Genomic DNA, 12,990 nt, shown 5'->3' with positions numbered 1-12,990 from the left:
AGACTTTGGTTCAGTTCACTATGCTACAACATTTCCCCATATGACCTTTTAAACTGCAGTAGTAGAGTATATAAATCAAATTTAGTTGCTCTATAATCACAAAACAATGAACCACTGCTGAGTGAAACAGTTTATTTCAAAATGTGGTGTGTTTCTCCTTAACAGCTACTGCACCACATAGTCTGTGCCTTCATGTAAATCAATCAACACTAAGATAAAACACAAAATAATAACAAAATAATAGAAAGTGTCCCGCAAAAGAGCTTAGTTTTACTTTTGTTTGAGATGTTTAATAGTACATGTGGGACTTTGAATGCAGAGTCTTAAGTCCCTGTTTTCATGTCTTGAAGAAGTCTCTCAGTTTTCTAGGGCAGCGGTTCTCCATCCACGTCATTGTGTGCCACTGCCCTGCTACTTTTTATATCCTACAAAGCAGTTAGGCTTATTAGCTTCTCCCTCCATCCCATGTGTAAATCAGCCCCTGATAAGATGGAATGAAAACCAACTGGGTTGTAGTGCCACAACCAGGGTTGAGGACCAATTTTCTAGCCTGTAAAAGCCGTGTGGAGTTTATATAAAGTTCAAAAACTACAGAGTGCAGTATGTGATATATGCTGGGGCTCTATGTAAAGGCTACACAGTGCCATCCTCGATCATAGCTGCAAAGGAGAAATGATTAAATGCAGCCTCAAGTGATGTCATTCAGTTCAAGTGGTGGGTGTGAGATCAGTGAGAAGTTGAAAAATGTGCAAGAATGAAAGAGACAAAAATGGCTGTGGTCTGCCACAGAGCACAAGTCTATACATCAGATTCTGAGAGTAAGCCGGAACTTAAGACAAGTACAGGTCCTCATTATGGGAACAAAAAATGACAAAGAGGAAATGTAGAGAAATGGGCTGATTGGAGTGTAACCAAAAAAAAAAAGCTAAAAAGATGATGTCATTGAGTTGTAGTGCCAAATATGTTCCTTAGCTGAGGGTCTCTCTCGTCTCAAGGATCAGGTTTCAAGATAGATTTGAAGTAGGACGGTTGGAGCTGAGTGTATGGCTGATCTCACCGTTCTAAATCCCTCAGGACTGTATCAAGGAACAGATGGAACCTGACCACAAGTTATCATCCCTGTTGAATAATTGAGAGGTCTATTGCATATTAGCTCTTAGAAAGAAGGTAGCTGAAGTGCTGTAATGAAAAGACTAAATCACAGTCTGTGCCCACCCTTGTCAAGCACTCCTTTTAGAAAGCCATTATAGATCCATGTGTCATGTTTGGAGTACCCTGTTGATATTCAGATGTGCGAACCTCATTTCAGGCCAAGACCAGTTGATCTGTTTTTGCATTAAGAAACCTTTCGATTCAACATGAAGCAGGCTGGGTTTTGAGTAGCCAGCTATTTTCCAAAAGACTCAAAAACACCTCTTTTTTTCCCTCTTTGTTTTAGTTATTTTATTTTTCCATTGCTGCAGATTATCAGCCTGGGAAAATTTAGACCAAAAAGCACAACAGTTTGCATCTCCACTAGAGCCTCACCATCTTCTCTTATTAATTCATGCAGCAGTTTCCTCAGTGTGACAGAGTGTGAAACTCATGTCATTATATTGTTTTTCCACAGCATGTTGTAACAACAAATGATTAAAGCTAGTTGTGTCTTGTGGTGGCATAGCTGTTCTGACTACTATAATCAGTCAATAATGCTGTTGTAGTCAAATGTATCATTAGAAGTTATTTTAATCAAACTTTCTCTAGCAAGGTTGAGCGCTGTTAGATAACAACCAATTTTAACTAGCACTTGTATGAAATGTATGAAAAATACACTGTCTTACTTAATTACATGATAAAAAATACTTATCATTACACGCATCCTGTAAATACACATATTGAGCTATTGAATAGAAATGCACAATTAGTATTCTAGCAAGGGCTCGATCATGTCGCCGTGTGGTTACAGTAGTGTGTGGCCAAAGGTTTTAATACATGTGTGAATCATAATGGGACAACTTAGACTGTCACCTCTGTATATCTAAAGGGCATAATGGCCTTCGCCTGGACATATATGGTAACAATTGCCTGAGTAACATTGGAGGAAGCTGGCTCAAAAAGCAGAAGTGCTGCTTTATCATCAGAGAAGTTATGTTATGAACATCAGAGATACTTTCAGGAGCTGCAAGGGTTTTTGTCTTGTCAGAACTTGAATTGTTGCCTGTGAGGCCCAACAAGGAGCAGTGATAAGGATGAAACACTCAAACTTTCCCTGGTTGGGTAAGCTGCTCGTGTGAGCTCGGCCCCTTCTACATAATAGTTTTCAAGGCTATGTTTGACTTTGACTAATGCTAACTCTGTTAGATTTAAATAGTGCAATCATAGTTTTCTGTGGCTTTTGGAAGAGTCTAGTTGACAACTACTCAGCATTATGTGAACGGGGGATATGTCAGTGTAACAACTTTAAAAGACAAAGATTTATGGGAAAGACTACACATCAACCTCAATGCTGTGGCAGAAATATTAAAGCTAAGAAAGCTTGTGTTGTTATGAGAGCTGTAACCAAACACAACTTTAACTGTTTTTCTCTCTAGTTGCAGACTCATCTTTTAGGAGGGACTGCCCGGTACAGCTTTATTAGAGCAAACAACAATTAATGCTTTTATTGAGGTACTCTTGAATTATAGATGAGAAAATGGTTCCACATATGTCTTTCCTGTAACTGTGACATTGAAAAGGACACACTGGGTAACCTTCATCAGGGTGTAGAGGATAAATACTACACAACAAAGACATACATATTATTTGTTCACTGGTAAATGTTATCTCCAGTTTGTCTAATTCCTACCACCTGCAACTCATTCCGCTACAGGTTATGTGTTGTGGCTGCATGACATTTATGTTTTACAGCCTCTTAAAGGCTTCATAAATAGTCCAAACATTGCTGTGTTAATCATTGCCACAGGTTTAATCATTTTTATTATTGAGCAATTATTTCAAAGCTCCAGGGTCGAAGAATACAGAGCACAGATGTGTGCGTGCATGTGTGTGATGGGAGAGGATGGTGTGCTGTGGGCTCAGTAAGAACAACCATGCTTTTGACTAAAGGTCATGTTCGGGGGCCAGTGGCCTTCAGGGAAATGTGTCCAGACTTTGCGAAGAATCTCTATAGAGACACTCAAGTAGTATCAACATTTGTGTGAGGTAAATATTTGAGCTCACCCTCTTTCTGACGCACCTCACATGAAAATGTTATGATAGTTGCTACCTTCCCTGCTTCAAACCAGTCTTTCTCTTACAAACCTTAGTACCAGTGTGTTTTTAAGTCACTCTAAACAGCCATGTGTTAAATATTGTAAATTGTCTCTGGCATCTGGGAGTGCCACCATGCCTACTGTGTTGGCTCTCTATACATGGCCTGAGGAAATTTTCACACACTTTCCACTGTAGACTATTTGCCCAGACTTTTGTGTTTAAAGGGATTCAGTAACATTTGCAGATTTGCAGAATGCCCAGCAGTTGTTTTCTTTTTTACTGCTATTTCAGTAAATCCAAAAATAGTCCAAACTACATTTAAAAGACACTGTGAGCCCCAATAAACCTCATTTAATTAGTTTTGCTGAGACTTCAGGGGTCAAGACCACTGTGCCCCAGTTACAAATTGTACAATAGGTACCAATGTGGATAGTATGCTGTTTTGGCAGTTATTATAGCAGAAGTTAATGTTTTGTACTAATAGGATACTATATGGGCAGAGACAAAATGCACAAATTGAATTACACTGCAGTTTTAGGAAGCTCCAGCCAATTTTAAAGCTGGAAACGTAACAGAGGGAAAGAAAAAAAGTTTTCCTCAAGATGTATTACTCTTATTTGTTATTTTCTGAGTTGTTTCTGCAGCCGCCTCCACAATTTGTTTTAGATTTTACAGTGGGTAGCTCCTCTGTCTCCATTTTGCAGTGCACTGGAGGACAGCTATTCATCAACTCCACCATGAATACTCACAGCTTTGAGTTTAGTTAATTTTATTGTTTTTTCAGTGTGGAGGCATTACAAACTCAAAGCCTGGTTATAATTAGTGTGTAGTTTGGAATTGTGACAGGCCAAATGTTTTGTTGATGTGTCATCACCACTAATTCTCCAGCAAAAGACCCGACATGCATACACTGCCAAGGAATGCAAGCCCTTTGACTTTAGTCAGCTGATTAATGTTAGTTTCATGTCGGGTGTCAGAGTAGAAGCCTGCAGTCGTTTGAGCTTCACTGCAACGTGTTTCATACCTTTGTAATGAAACAGCTTCCCATGTAAGAATTTCTGTTGTCCTGAGTTGTTTCTAACTGTTCATAATTTCATTGTGTTTGCCCTCAGATAGATACACAAAATGGAGGACTCCAACAACGGCAAGCCTTTCATGGTGACATCCTCTCTGAACTTCAAAGTCACCACCCCGTCCTTCTACAACCAGCCAAAGAAGTTTGCCTCGGTGGCACCGCCACGACCCAAAAGCCAGACACCTCCCTCAGCTCCATCACCGACACCAATAGGCACAGGGGTGATTGGTCGAGTGGGAGATCTGCCTCCGCCACCCCCTTCACTCTGTGATGGTATTTGTATTTTTTATGCTATTTTGTGAACCTTTTTTCTAACCATCTTGAGTTATATATCCACTCAGTGAGCAGCCCTCTCCAATCCCACCTCCTGCTGCTTTTTATGCTAGAGCATGCTGAGCTTCACAGTTGAGTATATGAAAAACCACATCAGTTGTGTGGTTCTGTGGTTTTACTTTGAGAGCTGTGAATAATTATACTACTAGCTGACTGAGCTGATCTAATTCATGGACACAGTCAGACAACTTTGAAATATTAAAGGTACCCTGTGATACCCTGTGGAGTTTTCAGCTGGTTGAATGTTAGAGTTCGTCGCACTTTCAAAATGAAATGGTGCAAACAAGCATTGTTGCCAGTGTTGACACTAGATTAACCACCTTTTCAGACTCCTTTCAAAAAACACTGTTCAAAAAAATCTCTTGATTCTTTTTGGACAAACCTTAGCTAGACAAGAGTTGTTGCCAGTATTGCCCCACGAGTACAATGTTGGGCATTCCCTCAACAGGCACACCTCTTTATACTGACCGCAGAGCAGCTGATGTGAATAAGCTTCTAATGTTCTTCCTGAATAATAATTTTACAAGTAAATATAGCCAGATTGTTTCTTAGATATAGATAAGAAACATTGAGTGAAAAAAACTCCACAGGCCACCTTTAGTGCAGGAAAACATACCCATACTTACCCGACACAGCTTCACTCTTTGACTCACAGGACATTCAACTTTAAGAAGCCATCAGAGGAAGAGCCAAAGCTCATCAGATACATATCAAACTGGTCAAATCATCCCACAGTTTTTTGTATTGTCATGTTAATTTTTTCTTCCTTTGCTATAAACCCATGATGTTAAAATATTCAATATATCTGATAGATAATTCACAGTAGGGATGGGCAATACCATTATCGATTCTGCTTATCAGTCCAGTTCTTTTCAGTTCCATTAATGATTCCTGATCAATATCCTGTGTGTGTGTGGCGGGGGGGCAAGTAGGCCTACACAGGTTTTCAGCCTCAACAGGACAGTTTTATAATCTCTGAGTCTGAGCACGGTGTAGAAACAGAGTAGGAGAAAGCCATAATTATGGCTTTCACAGGTGTGCAAAGTCTCCACTGTTTAACTGCTGTTTTCATTTAGGTTTTCTTAGTCAAAGAAAAAATCTGTTATGCCTGCATGCGTGGCAGTAATGACACTAATAGAGTGTACGTACACGGCATTCCTGAAATTTAAGACCCTGTTGTGTAGACAGATGTTTCACCATATTGCTGATGTTTCCAGCTTTACTTGAAATTACCATTTTACAGATATTACAACTAGCACTGGCATCATCTTCCTTCATGAAATGAAGCCACCAGGCTTTGGACCTTTTCTTCCTCTCTGCCATGACTCCTTGTTGCAAAGGTAGACAGAGTTTGACGTCATGTCTGGCAATGCACAACTGTTATAACAACATTCTGGTTTTGGATTTTGAATTTGGAACTGGAACAGGTTCTTGATTCCCATCCGTACTGGACAGTTATGAATAAAAACTAAGAATTAAGACATTCATTTGTCACACTTTTTAATCAATCAACCCTCCTCATTTTTGTCAGACTTCCCACCCCCTCCTCCTCCTCCACTGGATGATGATTTGCCAGCACCTCCTCCTGAATGCCATACCACACCCTCTGCCTCTGATGCCCCCCCCCCTGCCTTCCCTGCTCCACCTCCAGTGGCAGATGACCTGCCCCTCCCAGCTCCCCCTGAAGAGAGTGCCTGTCCGCCCACCTGCCCCTCTCCCCCTCCTCCCCCACCCCCTCCACCTCTACCTGCATCCGGTACCAGTATTCCCAGTGCTGCTGGGAACCCACAGGTAAGTCACCATGGTATCTAAAGTTGCTTTGGCTGTCTGCATGTTTCTTCCTTGCACTGCATGTTACAGCATTTAGGTATAATTTGATAATAAGTTAGGACACCAGAGGACATTGTCATGGGACTAAAGAGATTCCATGGAGTGTTGGCAGGAACACTCACTTGTATACTAGATATATAAAAGAATACTGTCTTTTGAGATTTTCTCGCAAATTATATTAGCATTAGCCTGGGGTAAATTGCCCAGTTTCATGCCTCTAACAAGATTATTGCACATTTATGTCACTGAAACTGTTTTTTAGACATGCAATGAAAGGTTTATTGTAGACATGTTCATTTTAGGACTCTATTAATTGCACTGGGTTTGTTAGGCTACAAATGCATCAGGGTATGGAATTAGTTTTTCTTAGCCAGTTTTAAAAAGTAAAGAATTAAAAAGCAGCTTGACAGGAACATACCTCGTGTTCAAATTAGCAAAGAGTTTCTAAATGCTTCTCAGCAAACATCCCAATGAATAGAAAATTCTGTAATTCAGCATTCTGTATTCATACAAGCAGGGGAATAAAATTCAAATATCATTCATTCATTCATAGTCATCATTAATCACATAATCAAGTTTGTTTGTTTGTTTATCATTCATTCTTCTGGGTGACCCACCTCAGTAACTGTTCCAGGTAACTCTGCAAACATTTTTGAAGCAGTTTGGATATATTTCATTCTGCGTTTTGGAAAAGATAAAAAATCAAACAGTCTTGAGGCTCAATCAAACATGGATATGTAAACATAACATATGGCTAATATATATATTTAGAGCCTGTAACAGTTCGTCATCATCCTCCAGCTTTCTATTCTTGACTTATCCATGCACCTTTTGTAATTTTGGTAATCTAAAAAGAAATGTACTTTTTGTGACTCTTTTCTCCTTTGGCCTTCCTCTGTCAGAGACTGACGGAGAAGCAGACTAGCTTCGATCAACAGCTTGACTCCCTGACTGACTTGCTGTCTGAGATGGAGACCAGGGGACCTTTCAACCCTAAGGTACAAAGCACAGAGGGATGGGAAACACACTATAACAAATATAAGGCATTAGAGCACAGTTAGAAAGGCCTATGTTCTCTGGAGAACTAGAGAAAATGTTGCAGACTTTGACTCACAGGAGTCTCGCTGTTGAAAAAGAGAATGAGTCAGACAGAGGGAGAAAAATGAAAACGTAAGGTGGGTCAGTGGAAGTAGCTTGGAGAGATGCCAGGTTGCTTTTGTTGGTCTTTCCTCATCAGTTCAGGTTGAAAGCTCAATGATAAGTGAACTGCACACACAGCACACCAGACCAAAAGAGAAAACAAAAAGTGAGGTAGCTGGTGATTCACACTGAGAGAGGAGATGCTTGCAGAGAGAGAAAGAGAGGGTGATGCACACAGAACTGAGTGGGGAGCATGCGAGTGTGATGAAGCCAGAGTGTGCTGCCAGAGACCCAGTGAGAGGCCCATAAATGGAGAGTGTTTTTATCCAACTGGGAGGTACTGGATCAGGGCAGAATAATGTTGGCTCAAAACCGCAAAATAAATGTCAGAAAGACGAAGCACTTCTGATAAGCTCAAACTGTGGAGCATTTCCAGTGTTTACTTTAATCAAAGTACCTCATTCAAAATAATAAAAGTGTATGCTTGCAGCATTTCATCATGCCATGTTATTCACTAGATATGAATATCCCTCTGTTGGGTTATAGTTCAAGATAAATGGACGTTTTATGTAACTAAATAAATGCAACACTTGTCCAGAAGAGCCTCACACTGAGTTTGTCTTTCTGTGTGGTTTGTTCTGAAGTAAATGAAAGCTCATTTTATTGTGTTGTTAATTTTGTTTCATTCTCAGTTACCAAGCCAGTATTCTTCAGCACCAGCACCGAAGCCTTCAGCTCCTCCCCCGACTGCTCCCAAACCAGCCCTCTCCTTCCTCCCACCTCCTGAGATGGGAGACCGCCCGCCTCCAGCACCTTGGGCTGAAGAACTCAAAGCCAGAACGAACCGTCAAGCCAATCACAACTCTGCACCAAACTCTGCAGCTCAGCCGTTTACTAAAGCCCCAGCAGTGGCGCCCAAGTCTGCTTTTGGAGGGAGAATGGGAACCTCATCTGCCTCTCTGGCACAAAAACTGAACCAGAATCTGAACCAGACCCCAACCCCAGTCAGTGGAGCGCCAAAACCTTCCCCTCCCTCTGCCACCAGCTCTTTTCCTCCACCTCCCGCAGCTCCCCCTGCACCTCCTGCTCCACCAACCAACATGGCCGCTGCCCCGGCCTCTAATCACATAAAGAGTTCTCCGTTTGCCAGTCAAGTGAATGCAAACCAAAAGCCTCCAACTGCTGCTGTGCCTCCTCCTCAACCCAAGACGATGACATCTCCACCCTCCTCCTTTAACCAACCAGCGAAATCTCCCCCTGCATCAACGGTACGTTCCAACTTTATTTTAGTTACTCAAGGACTATATTTGCATTGCATAAACAGTAGAAAGGTCCAGGAAGTACATATAAATAAAACAGCAGATGAGAATTATGCCTTTCTGGACATGCAGTGTTTTAAAGGTAAACTGCTCAATCGTAAATAACAAAATGCTCTATAAGGTATGGTGTATAAAACAAGGTAAATAATGTATAGGTATGTACTAATGGCTTTTTGCGTGGGTGTGTGTGTGTGTTTGTGCGTGTAATCAGCCCTCCCCCCCTGGCCCAGTTGCTATCCCAGGTGGAGGCGTTCCTCTGAACATGAGGGAAGTGGAGGAGCTGGAGAGAATGACCAAGGATTTCATTAAAGACATGGACACACACGCACCTGTCATCACGTCCCCTCCTACAGGTACACACATTCATATTGAGGAGTATACACACAGTAATTTCTCATACAGCTAACTTCTGTCTTTCATATGCTTGTAGAGAATGTAGAGAATCATTTAGCACATTTCTATCTCCTATGTACTAATGTAGATTAATGATAGATGTCAGTGCTGCTAATTACAGTCATTAAGTAGTTGCCTGTATGCACGACCTGCTCAAGTTCTTTCAAAAAAATAACCAGGAGTTTGGGGTGTGTTAACAAAAGCTTAACTTTTTTTTCTTGGAAAGTGTAATATTCTTGGTAAATTGATGTAGGCAAAAAATGGAGTATTGCCAATAACATTTTAATATCCCACACTGGAAATGTTCAACACACAAAGGAGAGAAAGAAATTATTTTCTTGACATTTTGCTGTCAAAATACAGCATATAACTATTTATTCTTCATATTCCCGCAGTTTAAGTGTGAGAGGCTTTTATTTGTCTCTGCAGTGGTTCTCTGTTTACAGCTGAAGTGGTTCATGATCTTTCCTCCTTATCCACTGTTTGCTTCCAAATGTATCATCTTGGCAGACATTTAACTACATCTATTTTATGATGTCTGAAGATAACTGATGTTGCAACATGGAGTTTGTCTTTTTTCAACCTTCCTTCTCTCTGCTTTTCTCTCCTCCCGTCTCAGAGGTCTGTGGGAAGTGTGGCGAGGCACTGTCCCGTACGCAACCAGCAGTGAGGGCCATGGATAAACTCTTCCACTCCAACTGCTTCTGTTGCATGAGCTGTCATCGCCCCCTGCAGGGCATGCAGTTCTATGACAGGGATGGCTCACCTCAGTGTGAGGACTGCTACATGGTGAGGAGACACACACACAGACACTAGTGTTACATATGTAACATGAGCAGTTTTGGAGCTGGTGATTGCTGCACACACAATACACATAATAATCTTTGTGTTGCTGTTACCATGAACACGAAACAGTTAAAGGACACTGACCAAATAATTCTCTGTTTGTTTTAGTATTTGTTGTAACAAATTCTATGTTGTGTAGCTACTATGCTAATATGTTTGAAATAAACAGTTAATGATAAAAGCAACAATATATTTTTCTTGTTACACTTCAACTCAGATATGAAAATAAACAAAACAGGTTTTAATCTTCATATTGTACTTGTGAGTAAGCACCAAAAATCAGACATGACTATACCATCTCTCTGTGTGCTTCCAGATGATTACCTTATTTCATATCTCTATCTCATCTTATGTTCTGTATCTTCTTCCTCAGAGTTCCCTGGCTGTGTGCTCCCGATGTGGGGAGAAGATCACAGACCGTGTGCTGAAGGCGGTGGGCCAGTGTTTCCATGCCCACTGTTTCCGCTGCAGCACCTGCTCCTGCATACTTGAGGGGGCGCCCTTCATCACTGATGACAACAACAACCCTTACTGTGTCCAGGATTACCACAGGTGGGTGCTGGTTGTTGATTCCACAGTTATTAACCCGATGAAATATTACATCTCTGTTCATTTCTACTGCAAATCCATCAGTTTGCTATGAAATACAATCTGTTTGCCATGGTTTATGGTGTTTGAACCATAATTTCTCAGCATGAGGAAGCATTAGCTGGCCAAGCTTGTGTTATGAGAACAAATCAATTTTATCAGTCTTTTCATTTATCCAGTTATATGACACCCTTTCATTTACGCTATCAGGATTACTGTGTGGGAAAGAGGCAGTAGCAGCAGCACTTCTTCCTCACTTCTCTGCACTAACTGAAACTTGTTTCTCCATCTCCTGGTGTTAAAAGCATTTACACAGCTTGCTAAACTGTGGATGAAATAATTGGGTTCACTGAAGTTGATAAAGGCCAGATTAGGTGCAGAATATGTTGAATACATTAGAATATGTTGCTTTAGGTGTTCAGTGAGTCTGAAAGTGAATGTGTGAGAATGTTACTGCAGCCACTTTTCCATCTCTGTATTCCAGGCGTTTCTCCCCTCTGTGTGTGAGCTGTAATGAGCCTATTGTTCCCGCCCCGGGCAGCGAGGAGACAGTCAGAGTGGTGGCTCTTGACAAGAACTTCCACCTCAAGTGTTACCGTTGTGAGGTAAGACATGTGTTATACACCATTTTTTAACAAAATGTTCATCCCGTAGTGTATTAGATACACTGCTTATAAATAAGTGCATTTGTTCTGCAGGACTGCACTCGCCCCCTCTCCATAGAAGCAGATGAAAATGGCTGCTATCCATTGGATGGAAAGATCCTGTGTATGAAGTGCCACACCCAGCGAGCCAAGCGAGCTGCACAGTGATTGGCTGAAGCAGCATCACTGTTTAACTATGAACCAAATTCAAAAGCACAGGATTCACTCAGCTACCGTTTTGCCTTTGCAGCAGGGCTTTATTCAGTATATGTGTGCAGGTGTGAATGTGAATGTGCTGAGTGAAAATGTTTGCATGCAGATACAGTGTAGTATTCCCTTGTCTGTGTTCACTTTAGTGCAGAAGTAATGTACTGCACTGAACTAGACTCTCATCATCTTTTATTCCCAATCTCCAATCTCCCGTCTCGCCTTCTTTGTGAGCTAGAGCGTATTTTTTGTGCCAATTCTATGTTTACTCTAAAATTTCCAGCAGAACTTGCACAAGAACAGTTTGGTCAAAAGAGCATTCTGGTGAATATAAAGTTGCCTTCCTATATCTTTCGCCTAAATATTGTTAGTAGCACCATGTACTAAGACTTTCACTGGCTGGGCTCTTTCCCTGTGAACATTGTAGCTATGTCGATGTTACTGAGACAGGTTGTCACTATAGGGTGAGGAGTATCAAGAACCTCCCATTTGACTATTGCACAGATTTCACCACTCTGGTTGGCTGTTGATAGAGCATATCTTTTAACACGTTGGCTGTAGCTGTGCCTGCAAGCATGGTTAATGATGCTTCTCTTTGCTTTATATCAGCCAATCTACTCTGATAGCATTTCAAAGTCATCTAGGGCTAAACGTTGACTGCAAAAAAAAAAATAACAGTGAATGTTGCTCTTAGTTTTTTTGTGATGTGACTCTGATCATTTACAGGCATGTATTGAATTATGTCTTGTTGTTTTTCATTATTTGATCATACTGTATGAGGATTAGAAAAAATATCAATCAGCCATTTTCTTTTTTAGAAAAACAGTTTAGAGCTGATTGAACAGTGTTAAGTATTTTTAGATGCATGCTCTTTGGATGCAGAAATTATGAACAAACAGACTAGCACAGATTTGCCATGCACAGATTCCACTCCAGGGATCTCATAATTTAAAAACAGTGTAGTTAAAAATATCAGCTGCATGGCTGAAAACAGGACCTATTATGTGATTGTTGCACAGTTTCATAGTGAAATAAAATATCCTTCTTAGCGTCACTTTGACTCTAAAGCCCCTGCACATGATTTTTAGTCGACACCCTCTCGAAACAGGATAGTGTAGTTTTTGATATGCATTTTCTTGGAATCTTTTGCTTAAACTAATATAATTTAAGGACCTTTTTTCTATGATGTATTAAGGTTATATGTGTACCAGTGCTAAAATAACCGGACAATAGATCAGTAGAGGTGGTAGATTTGAGCTTTAGGTAAGACATGTTAAAACATAGTGACCAAAAATGTTTGCAAGATACTAAAACAATTACACAGGATTCAATGTTTTGACATTAATGTATGTTTTTTTTATCACCTTGATTGCGTTTGAGCCCA

The 12,990-nt window shown here is 40.7% G+C and overlaps 1 protein-coding gene across 5 annotated transcripts in view; it reads left to right on the top strand.

Moving 5' to 3' along the window:
* zyx (zyxin) overlaps positions 1-12,990 on the top strand; it is a 16,203-nt gene extending 3,213 nt beyond the window's left edge. For 4 of the 5 annotated variants that reach the window (XM_071470776.1, XM_071470777.1, XM_071470778.1 and 1 more), the window contains exons 2-10: positions 4,344-4,579; positions 6,171-6,430; positions 7,372-7,467; positions 8,302-8,877; positions 9,140-9,281; positions 9,941-10,110; positions 10,541-10,719; positions 11,240-11,360; positions 11,454-12,990. In XM_071470776.1, coding sequence (XP_071326877.1) covers positions 4,357-4,579; positions 6,171-6,430; positions 7,372-7,467; positions 8,302-8,877; positions 9,140-9,281; positions 9,941-10,110; positions 10,541-10,719; positions 11,240-11,360; positions 11,454-11,567 — 1,881 coding nt within the window. In that variant the 5' untranslated portion in view covers positions 4,344-4,356 and the 3' untranslated portion in view covers positions 11,568-12,990. The remainder of the gene's footprint in view (positions 1-4,343; positions 4,580-6,170; positions 6,431-7,371; positions 7,468-8,301; positions 8,878-9,139; positions 9,282-9,940; positions 10,111-10,540; positions 10,720-11,239; positions 11,361-11,453) is intronic. The other variant, XM_071470779.1, reaches the window with a different exon arrangement.

This window comes from Trachinotus anak, unplaced genomic scaffold, assembly GCF_046630095.1.
Source record: "Trachinotus anak isolate AG129_WGS33_773 ecotype Australia unplaced genomic scaffold, CSIRO_AGI_Tana_v1 ptg000032l, whole genome shotgun sequence".
NCBI classification, from domain to species: domain Eukaryota; kingdom Metazoa; phylum Chordata; class Actinopteri; order Carangiformes; family Carangidae; genus Trachinotus; species Trachinotus anak.
This window is presented reverse-complemented; position numbering and strand designations above follow the sequence as displayed.